Here is an 11,584-nt window from a genome sequence, read left to right on the forward strand (position 1 = left end):
AGACCACTTTTTTTTCCTTTTTTGAGGGATGGCCTTTTTTTTCCGCCGACCATCACTCAAAAAAGTTAAAAAAAGCGGTCTGGCCACGCGAGACTAATAGAACATAACAATTGTGCGCATTTTGCGCAGGTACCACTAGTTTATGATGATTTGCACTGTATTGCTCCGACATGTCATCACGTGGTCCCTAAATTAAGCGGCTAATTAATTACGGGTTCACTCCATAGATTGTGGCGGACACATGGAAGAATCTCGGAGAGATACGTCGCTTTTTGTTGTTGGGGATAGGCTGGACCGGGATCACCTACGCATGGTTTTGCATATATAGTCACACATTCCAAAGAGTTTCTCCTTTGTGGGATTTCTGCCTGGTCTTTGACATGGCAAGTTCACTAGACGACCTCAGTGTGAAATTACAACGCTTAACCGTCTCTGAATCAGAAGTTCAGAAGTTGGGCCAGGACTTGGGGAATGGAGCGTACGGGAGGGTCTACACGGTGAAGTATTGTGGATTGATATGCGCAGCTAAAGAGATCCACTCGATTCTGATGGAAGGCGCACAGACCCCAGACGAAAAGCGACGTCTCAAGGATAATTTTATGCGTGAGTGCACTCACTGCAGCGAGCTCAGCCACCCCAATATCGTCCGCTTCATGGGTATCTACTTTCCTACACAACAATTACTTCCGGTGATGATTATGGAGTTGATGGATGAAAGCCTCACCGCTTACATGGAGAAGAATCGCAAGGTCCCTTTGATGAGGAAAGGTTCCATAATGCTCGATGTAGCAGAAGGTAAGACTGGTGTAAAATTACCAGTAAATTATCTGTCCCTCGAAGGATTGAGCTACCTTCATGTGTGGAGACCTCCCATTGTCCACCGTGATTTATCTCCTAACAATATTCTTCTTAAGACAGGCGAGGGAGGAGGCGTGACTTCCAAGATTGCAGACCTGGGTGTGGCTAAAGCGATAAAAGCTAACAAGAAGGTGCAGAGCAGGCTCACCAAAGTCCCAGGAACAATGGACTACATGCCACCTGAAGCATTTGAAGAAGACCCGGTTTACAATACTTCACTAGATGTGTTTTCTTACGGAGGTGTCATGTTGTTTGTTGTCAACCAAGAATGGCCCACTCCTACAGTTCAAGTGAGGATGGATTCTAGTGGTACGCTGATTGCCTTCACAGAGGTGCAGCGCCGGCAAAAGTACCTAGATAAGATGACCGGAGGAGCAGAAGTGCTGCGGCCACTGATAGAGTCCTGTCTTAGTAATAATCCTGCTAAACGTCCCATAATGGCAGCTGTGACTGAGGCTCTCAAGTCAATAAAGGTGTGTACTTAAAACATTGTTACAAGGTTGCATGGAATTAATTTTGGCATAACCTTAACTGCATGTGATGTGTAATGCACATTTCTATTTCAATTGATTACAATGCCTTATTTCTCCTGGATATATTTTGTCTTGCGTGTGTTTGTTTGCAGGCTACCTGAGAAAATTTGCAATATTTAAAAGCTACTACTTAGTAAGGGCATACCATGATCCAGTAGTAAAATTGCTTCCAGGTTCTTAAAATTTAAATTTTCAAAATTTTCCTTGGGGGATGTAGCATACCCCCAGGCACTCTAGACTAACTGCTCTTTTGGCAGCATTAGGCTGAGCCTTATTACTTTCACTTTTACTCTGATGCCCCTGTTCATGTCTTCATTGTATAGGAGTCACCTCCTTTGGTGCCAGCACTACAAACTGGTTGTTATGAGCTCACATGGGATAAGTGTGCAGACCTGCCCTCTCCCATGTATGACATATCAGCAGTCCTACATGACAAGAAGGTGTACATCATGGCTGGTATGGCTCCAGATAATGATACATTATATCATGTCTACTGCTACAACATCACCACTGACCAGTGGGAACAGTTACCTCTCCCTGATCACTACATGGGCATACTACAAATAATTGATGGGAAATTAACTGCAATTGGAGGAATTGATAATATTACTAATGAAATCACTAAAAAGGTATCCTCCTATATTCACAGCAAGTGGACTGGCCACTTCCCCGACTTGTTAAGAGCCAGGTGTAAACCAGGAGTAGTGAGTAACTCAGAGTATGTCATTGTAGCAGGTGGAAAAAGAGATGATGACACTATCATTGATGATATTGAGATACTGAACACTACACAGCCATCTCAGTGGATGGTGACTAGCATTTTCCTGCCAAGACCAATGTGGGGCATGTTCCCCATTATCAGTAATGGTGACCTATGCATTATTGAATATACCAGCCCCAGGGGTCAATCCCGTAAGGCATACAGTTTACCTGGGGAAATCATTACCTCTGCACTGCTTCCAGCAGGTGATCAGTCAGTTCAATGGATGGAGTTACCCATTACCCCTCACCATAACACTAGAACAATACCAAACTCTTACCCACCAGTGATCATGGGTGGCAGCTTCCAGGGTATTCTTACCTCTGATGTTGCCATGTTGGATGATTCCTGTAAGAATTGGAAGAGAGTATCATCATTATCTGGCCCTAGGAAACATGTTGGTATAGTCCCCATTGATTCTGACACCATCCTTGTCTTTGGAGGTACTACTGGTGGAAAAGGTATTGCAGAAGCTAAGGCACATTCCATCACTACAATGGAGAAGGGAAGAGCTACCCTCATACAAAGAGCAGCTGCTATTCCTACAGAAGACACTCAGTGTAGTATCCAGTAAGACTATAACTAATAACTGTTTACATTGTTGTATGTTGCTATAGTATTATTAATTTATCTTATAAATTTTTTTAGTGTAAATCATGCGAAACACAAAAAATCAACTGAATTTTGTTGTGAAAATTAGTTTGCACAAAATGGTGTGTTTCTACAATGCATGACTCAGATGTCATTGTAGAGTGGGTGAATGATCTACAGCTATAGCAAATATGATTGTGTTTCAATATAAATATAGGAACCTAGACTGAGGTTCTTTATGGTTTTAGAAACCAAGCAATGTGAGGTTTTCTACAATAATGACTGATTACAAGGCCATGGTTCCTACCTGACTTCAAAAAAATGGTGGGGTGATTAGTAGATAGATTCATCGTAACATGATGTCATCATATATATATTATATTGCATAAAATGTAAACTCACAATCAAGGTTCTGTAATGTTAGAAACCTGCTAGTAGAGGCATTAGAAACCTCATTAAGTACTTTGAAAGATCAAAGGCTTTTATGCAGATTATAAAGTTTATTATTATAGTGGACTCTATAGCTAGTAATGGATATTGTCACACTTGAATTACTCACTCTATACATTCACTATTATGTAGTGACCTCCTCTTGACTGGATGAACTAACTTCACAGCCCACAAAACTATTAGTGTAATTAGGACTTTATAGAGGCATTCACAGTATTCAGTGAAATACATAGATAACAGTGAGAAACAACACTCGTGCACTCATGCGTCTTGTGACAAATAAACACACTGACAGATTATCTCATTTAATTACTTGTGAAAGGTAGATAGGTAGGTACACCATAGATTTCTAAATTTTTAGGAAAAATATTTCAGTAGACCAGGCTGTGGGTGCGCGCCTGGTTTAAAACAGAGTTAGGAGGGCATGGACTCCTTGACTCAGTGTTTGCTCTAGGATTTCTCCTTTGAAGGGGAATCAGAATTTGGGGGGTGACCAGGTGAAAGTCTGTGTCCAAGTTCACAACTACATATAGTAGCTATATAAAACAATTGAAATATATATATAGTTGCCAAACATGGCTGTGTCATGAGTGTTGATTTTTGTGATTGGGTGAAACCAGATCCTAACACCATGCAAAAAGTTTGAAATACTTAGGTGTATAACTGATGTATGATTATGATATACGCTAAGAGTACACATGTGTGGCACATCTGTTATACACCATGGTTGCACCTGTGTATAGATACCATTTACAATACTATGTATAATTATGAGTATAATTGACTCATACACTACTGGTTAACCATGTGTATAACCTCTGTTTACATAAGTATAATGTGTGTATATATAAGATATACATACTTAGATATACAGGCCATTGTATAATTGTGGTGTAACAGCTGAGTATAACTGATGCATATTTCTGCTATTATAAGATTAGAGGTTTTTAAAAATTTAATTAAAATATTTTATACAACATTAAATAAACATTGTTGCATGTGTTCAGTACAGTGTTCACATTTCTTGGATAGCTACAGCTACGTTGTTCTTCTTTCCTCTATATAGGTCTCATCATCAAACAATGAAAGAGATCACTTGACAATGATTCGCATGCTCTCTTGCTATATCACCACTGAAAACAATTATATTGACCAGGTGTACAGTACGGACATATTCCTCTTCCTAGAAAAGGCACAATTATAATAATTAGACAACTGTGCAAAGCCACTATACCTGTTCACTACATAAACACATTTAGATGAAAGGCTGACTCAATTGTGATCATGTGCCTGTACATCTAAACATGAAGTATCAGTGGGATTGATTCTACTAGCCAACCCTACAAGATGAAACTTAACAGTCAGTAATTCAACATTAATACATACCTGCAAAAATATTGATGTGCCGTACAGTCGTAATAAGCAGTGGCAGTTCCACTGTCACTTATTCCTGGAATTAAAAATGATTGGACATTAAAACTGACAAGAACATGTAGTACAACTGCTTACCTATCCACAATGTGGCAAAGTGATGCCAGCATTTCTAGCCATCTGAAATGCATCATCTGCCGTTTAAAACACACACCTAGTAAACAATAAGATTTAGTATACCCCTATATCAAAGAATCGACAGACTCACATGTGGAAGTGCTCCTGTAAAAGTGTTCCTATGACTAGCAACATCCTAGAACAATGCAAGATGAAATTAATGAAATGAACTACCAGAGTCTGCACATTTGAATAACTTGCTGAAATAAGCTATCGTCATTCACAGTTAATTCAAATGTTGTTTTATTTGTGGTCTCACCATTGAATCTGGTATATTCCCCAGTACATGTGTGTGTTCTTCTTTGGAGTTTACATCTCTATAAACCCCAGTGAATTACAAAATACTAATGTCAATAGAAATAGCACATTGTTAAATAGACAATGTAAGCCCACTATACCTGTTGGTTACACAAACACAGTTAGATCAAAGACTGACTTGATCAACACTGTATGCCTGTACATCTACTGATTGTACCAACCAGTCCTACAAGATTAATTTTTTAACAGTCAGTAATTCCACATTAAACATACCTGCAAAGTACAGGCCTTACGGTTGTAATGAGCCTTATCCAAATCACGTCACAAACATAAATAGGCCGCCATAGTAGGGGCACTTTCATGACTTTTGTATGGGCAACTATCGGAAGAAGACTTTGAATGGTCATATCTCAGGTAAAAGTGAAGATATCGAGCACTAACTACCAAGTATGATTATAAGGCATTACAATAACTACGAACTAGCGGTTTTCAGTTGATTTTCAAAACAACATTAGATCCCTCTTCTTTCAGTTAATATATAACCATACCTGCTGGGTATACCTCGACATCTTTGTTCTTGACTGAAATATGGCCATTCAAAATCTTCGTCCGATAGTTGCCTACACAAAAGTCATGAGAGCTCGCATGAGAGTCCCCTACTATAGCAGCCATTTTTATGTCTGACATTCCACTATTACTGGGATGAAAAAATGATTTAATCAAGTAATTATAACTGACAAGAACATAGTGCAACTACTTACCTATCAGCAATGTGCCAAATTGATGACAGCATTTCTAGCTGACAGTTAAGTTTAGACAAGAAGTGAACAAACACACCTTTCAAATGTCTCATAATTGCTATTGTACTCCAAGCAAAATCTAAATTAAAACAACTTCAACAAGCACAGGTACAAATTGATGTACACTCACACCACAGCAAGTGACACACGACCCCTGTCTCTAGCCAAGTGAACAGAGAATACAGCTTGACAGGCACAGCTACACGAGCCTTACCAGCTAACGTACACCTAAAACAATAACATTAACACCACTAGAATTGAACATAGTCGTTCACCTGTGTGGAAGAATGGCTATCGGAAGAACGGCTATCTTTATCCCAGAACAGGAGGTTAATAAATAATCAATTACTTCTGGAAGTGCACCTGTAAAGGTGCCCCCCTACCCGCCACATCCCAGAACAATGCGCGATGAAACATATCGACGAAATAAACCACCAGACTCCACACAATCTAATCACTTGCTGCTCAAACTGTTGAGTCTTCACCCAATGGTCCAGAATGATCTAACCGCATCCGGTAGTAGCTAGTGTGTTTATAAATTCGAGCACTTAGTTAATTGATTCAAGTGTATATGTTTACTTTTGTCTCCAGGAGTCTGCCCCTGGTTCAGTCCCGTCTTTCCTCGCCTCGTACAGAATTTCCATCGAAGTTAAGGCAGGTCTGTTTCTCTCGAGCGTGCGTGTCATTGATGTTTTCCTTCTTTGCTTAGTGATCATTATTTAGAGTTTAAGCGTCTCGACATCAAAGAACTCGTTGCCCTAATATGTCACAACTGAACAGCCAGTAGTCTTGTGAGGGTGGTGTTACTGATATTTCGCTAGGTGAGTGGATATGTTGTTAATGCACCTATCAATGTAATCCTTGACTACCAGGGATACTAGTGTCGCGTGTTTGGGTGGGGAGAAAAGAGTCTGGTGCAACTCCAGTAGCTGTTTACTTCTGAGCCGTTCCCAGAATCTGGGGACGTTAATTGAATAACATTGTCCACAAAGGAGGCGTGTGAGGGTGGTGTTAATGACATTTCGCTAGGTGAGTGGATATGTTGTTCTGCACCTATCAATGTAATTCCGTGACTACCAGGGATACTAGTGTCGCGTTTTTTCCATGTATTGGGTGGGGAAAAAAGAGTCTGATGCAACTCCAGTAGCTGTTTACTTCTGAGCCGTTCCCAGACTTTGGGGACGCTAATTGAATAGCATTGGCCGCAAAGGAGGCGCCAATGACATTAGTAAGTAAACTCGAGATGGCTTCGATCTGTTTATCCTTTAAATGATTCTTAATTTGCTCTGATATCTCTTTCATAGCGTCTTGAAAGTTCATCCTCATTGTGTAGCAAGACTCACAACCACAACAGGAGTGTACGAATATTTCATTGTTTTACTGATGTTATGATGCCTCTTTTGCAGTCAATGTTATTCAATTAGTGTCCTTAGAGTCTTCAGAAGTAAACAGCTATTGGAGTTGCACCAGACCCTTTTTTTCCCACCCAATATATGGAAAAAAGTGGTCTGGCCACACGAGACTACAGGGATATGGGCTAAGGTGGGGGAAGGTGGGGATTTGCATCACAGAAGATTACTATTCCTCACCTACTGGGGAAGTATTAGTCATACAAACCCTGACTAAGCCTCGACTAGCAAACCCTGGGGATAGTGTGGCTTGGAGGGGATTTGTATGATAATGTGGCGTTCAGGTGTTAGCCAAGAGATTCAGGTTATGAGTGAGTACAAGTGGATTCTAGTAGTTAGCTAGCATCTGAGTAACTCCTTTCTAAAACACATGCCTTTGTTTCAGTAAATTTCTTAGTGAAGACAACCCCCCATGGAAATTTGGCGATTGATTCCCCCATCATCCCCAACCTTCCCCCACCCTCAGCCTGTATCTGTGGTAGTCGGGCATTACATTGATAGATGCATTATAGTGCAAGGGGGTGTCACACATATACTCACTGTAGGTCGATCTGCAACCGCAGTTAAAGTCTTGACCCACCCAAAATTTTGCTATGACCTGTAACTAATAGTCTTTCGATCTTTGACTGGTGACTTTAGCAACGATATTTCACTAAGTACTTTTCAATTGTGGGTTGGAAATTTTCACTCTTGACCGTTGACTTAGTACGAATTTGGTGGCCTTGACCTTTGACTTAGACTTTGGTTGCAGATCTACCTACAGTGAGTGTCTGTGTATCACCACCATGTAGTGCCGTTCCTTGAAGTTAAGAATACCCATAGAGCATTTACATATCCATGGTAACGTAATTAAAGCCATGTTCTTGTACCAAGCTGAAACTTCTATCAGCTGAATTGGGCCAGAAACTAAGTCAATAAGTAAGTGATTTAGGTGTAGATAACAGGAATGATATTTTAAAAAGGTACCAGGCCTAGGAGATCTGTACTGAATCCCAAAAGGGCAGTTTTGTAGGGAAGGGAAACGTATATTGATCTATTAGGCCAAGTTACAGGCAATTCACGACTCCAAACTGGCTAGAACAACACAATCTGTAGTACAGGATTATATCCACCACCACAGAACCATACAGCAACGTTCAACTTCAGCCAGAGCTCCATCAATGTCCCATACCAAACGCATTCTAGCTTACCACTCAGTTTGGAAAAGTAGCTAGCAAAACCAAACCACTTAACTCTGGTTGGTTTTACACATGAAGTTCGAATGTAACATATTTATTGTCAAAAGTCAATTAAGTGGTCTGCCTTTACTGGTTCCATTTAGGACGGATCTCCTATACCTGGTAACTTTTCTAAATAGCATTCCTGTCACTTACACCTAAATCACTCACTTATTGACTTAGTTTCTGGCCCGATTCAGCTGATAGAAGTCCCAGCTTGGTACAAGAACATGGCGTCGATTACGTTACCATGGATATGCAAACGCTTTATGCTGAAGCATACACACTGTGATGTACTATGACACATTGGGCATACAAAATAATAGAAGGCTCTATAGTTGAGATAAGGCTAGTGGGATCATTACAGTGATGGTGTAGCCATTAAACAGCCCTCCACTAATAATCCTACCTCCCCAGAAATGCATTCATTAATGATGGTTGTAAGTGCTTGAGTGTGACGGTCCCACTTTGTCATGTTGGTCATTTCACTGTGTCATTTTGTATGTCCGCTGTGTAACTTTTAGTGATGTGCAATTGTAATATTACATATTATGATGAGTTTCTATATTCATGAGTGTACACTACAAATGGGACCATGGATTAAAACTAAAAGTGTCTTGATTAGTATTTGACTGAACTTAACGTTTGCTACATGCATGTGGACTACGTGTGCTTAATCTTTTCCCAGATTGCAAAATTTACATGTGTGTGTGTATGCAGAGCTGTGTTGTGGGAGCCATGATTATATGTAAGCACTGATGTACATAAGTTGGAATACATTATGATATTCAAAATGATGAAGTACCAGTGCTTTAGTGGATTGGTCAGTTAGTATGCCCATCCTAGACGTGCTGCTTGTCACTTGAGAGATTATCAATTACCCATTAATGCTGGTGAGTATATTATATGCTATATACGTGTGTATTGAGTATAAACTAAACAAACATGAGCAAAACCGTTTATTCTCATTTGTAACTCTGTGCAAGTGAAACATGTAGAGTCAAAATAAAGTAAACGACTGGAATTTTTAAAACAAATAATAATCTGTGCACACACAGTACATACACTGTATGTAAAGCCGTCAGCTTTCTAAAGCTCTTTGCTACATAGTTGATCTTGTATGTTTCACAAAGCGAAGGATGTAATGTACTTAAAAGGAAAATTACTTATGGGTATAAATACAAGTGTGCACTATTAGGAATTCACTTGGGTGTCTGAGTGGTGCATAAGCACCCCAGTTGTCATTCACTGGGAGGTGATAGTTATGGTAGTAGGGCTGGGCTGCCATTTGTAGTGCACACACACATACACTACACTACACACACACACACACAAAACATGGGAGGTGTTACTCATATTTCGTGGTGTTGATTAGTATGAGAGGCGCAGGCCAAAGTCAAATGATGGTGAAAGACACATTCATCTACTGAACGAGAGAACACGGCAAATCAATCAGAGGTTGGGTTCCATATCATGCATTTTTGCAGGATGATCCAGATTGCTCCAATCACCCAGTATGTGCACGATGGTAAGTCCCCTTATACTTGCATGTTTTACCCTCTCTTTGGAGTTTTTCTCTAGCAAACATTGTACCGATTTATAAAGTGATACTTTTATTTGTAAATCATTATTGTTAGTGTAATAGTGTGGATGGTCAAGTTTAAGGAACTGCAAGTTGAACCATTATTAAGAGGTAAAGGTGTGGACTCAGTGCATACAGGGTAGGCTTTTGTGATATACTGGGCGACTGTTCGTGATACGTATGTAAATACTTACACATAGTGTATGTGTCATACACACTGCTATACCTCTATTGTGTTTCATACAGGCTGCTGTCGGTGATGAAGATAAGATTGTCCATAGTTCTTTTCCTAGGACTGATTGTTCTAGTGTGTTTGTGTGTGTAGTGGTATGTCGTGTTTGCATTGCACAACCCACAGTGTCACGCACACAGACACTCTCACATACACACATGCACACACACACGCAATATATACACATGTGACAAGATGTGGGAAGAAAAATTGTTACATGTGCGCACATACATACACGTACGCATGCACGCACGCGCGCATGCATACACACACACACATGCACAACACGAGCACGTACACGTGCACATACACGCACATGTACATACACACTTGCATACAAGCATATTCCTGAAATTTACAGTACAGTGTATTTGTTGCTTTTTTTTATTAGTGCTTGTTGAAGATACTCATGATCACTTAGGGTTGTCTATTGCAATCACGTCGTTTGCTTTTAAATGCATTCTAAATGCATTGTATGCTACATGTTTGCAATGGTCAAGCCTTGTTTCGTAATATCTACTGTACCATTGCAACTACAGAGCACAATGAGTATGGTATATGCTCAAAAGTTAGTCATTTATACTGTTACATTTCATTTCATGCTGTTTGAATTTATAGGGGCTGTTGAAATGTAGTCTTACCATTGAGACAGGTATCATGTGGTGTACTGCAGTGTTTGCTTGCTTGTTTGTTTGTTTTGTTTTTTACAGTATAGGTACTCATGCAATCAATATTTTTATATACTGTGGCCTTTAGTATTTCTACAATGCATCCATATGCATCTACCATATTGAGTATGAGTGGATAAATAGTGAGTTCTCTCTCATGTTTCGTCTAGTCCATTTTATCCTTCAATTTATAGAATTCCATTTGTGAACGTGGGTGGATTATCATGCAGCTCGGACCTCTTATCATCATGGAAATTGTGACAGTGTCTTGAATGTTTATATGCATAGTACGCATGATTATTATATTATGTATATAGTATGTATGATTTGATTTTATCAAGTGATAGAGAATTTATAATAATTGTAGTATAGAAAGGTAGTGACGTACTGGAGCAGTTGGGTGGTTTATCAAATTAAGTTGCATGGCTTCATAAATAAACTATATAAACAGCATTAATAGTAAACAGTGTAAATATTTCATACAATTGTTAAATAAATCATACAAAACTAACAATTTCGTTTGTGATGCTTACCCATCACTTATTTGTAAAGGAAGAGAATTTCCCGTTGGCTCATATGGCTTCTCAAATAATTGAGTTGGACAGGTTGGTGGCAAAGTATTAAGATTAGTGATTGTTATAGACCACAGCCATCAAATAATGTACATATAGCTATGGC

The 11,584-nt window shown here is 39.5% G+C and overlaps 1 protein-coding gene and 2 long non-coding RNA genes across 8 annotated transcripts; 2 read left to right on the top strand and 1 right to left on the bottom strand.

Moving 5' to 3' along the window:
• The first annotated feature begins 209 nt into the window (after positions 1 to 209).
• On the top strand, positions 210 to 2,806 carry LOC136238372 (uncharacterized). Of its 2 annotated transcripts, XM_066028815.1 has the most exons (4): positions 210 to 795; positions 841 to 1,331; positions 1,715 to 2,303; positions 2,355 to 2,806. In XM_066028815.1, exons 1-4 carry the CDS (start codon positions 381 to 383, stop codon positions 2,723 to 2,725), a joined length of 1,866 nt encoding a protein of 621 aa, XP_065884887.1. In that variant the 5' UTR covers positions 210 to 380; the 3' UTR covers positions 2,726 to 2,806. The 2 variants fall into 2 exon arrangements, with proteins under 2 accessions (XP_065884887.1, XP_065884886.1); XM_066028814.1 differs by having other exon boundaries at positions 1,715 to 2,806.
• A 1,323-nt stretch (positions 2,807 to 4,129) lies between these two features.
• On the bottom strand, positions 4,130 to 6,396 carry LOC136238377 (uncharacterized). Of its 4 annotated transcripts, XR_010692945.1 has the most exons (13): positions 6,378 to 6,396; positions 6,074 to 6,321; positions 5,929 to 6,026; positions 5,836 to 5,877; positions 5,760 to 5,793; positions 5,272 to 5,695; positions 5,139 to 5,224; positions 5,000 to 5,084; positions 4,832 to 4,876; positions 4,702 to 4,777; positions 4,579 to 4,642; positions 4,427 to 4,532; positions 4,130 to 4,375 (listed from the first exon to the last, which is right to left on the bottom strand). It is a non-coding gene; the product is annotated as an uncharacterized lncRNA (long non-coding RNA). The 4 variants fall into 4 exon arrangements; XR_010692946.1 differs by lacking the exon at positions 5,760 to 5,793; XR_010692944.1 differs by having other exon boundaries at positions 5,760 to 5,877.
• Positions 6,305 to 11,265, top strand: LOC136238378 (uncharacterized). 2 transcript variants are annotated; one of them, XR_010692949.1, is made up of 8 exons: positions 6,305 to 6,456; positions 6,508 to 6,619; positions 6,671 to 6,827; positions 9,145 to 9,317; positions 9,800 to 10,117; positions 10,253 to 10,313; positions 10,630 to 11,049; positions 11,101 to 11,265. It is a non-coding gene; the product is annotated as an uncharacterized lncRNA (long non-coding RNA). The 2 variants fall into 2 exon arrangements; XR_010692948.1 differs by having other exon boundaries at positions 6,306 to 6,456; positions 9,800 to 10,313.
• Positions 11,266 to 11,584: the final 319 nt, after the last annotated feature.

This window comes from Dysidea avara, chromosome 11 (genome assembly GCF_963678975.1).
Source record: "Dysidea avara chromosome 11, odDysAvar1.4, whole genome shotgun sequence".
NCBI classification, from domain to species: domain Eukaryota; kingdom Metazoa; phylum Porifera; class Demospongiae; order Dictyoceratida; family Dysideidae; genus Dysidea; species Dysidea avara.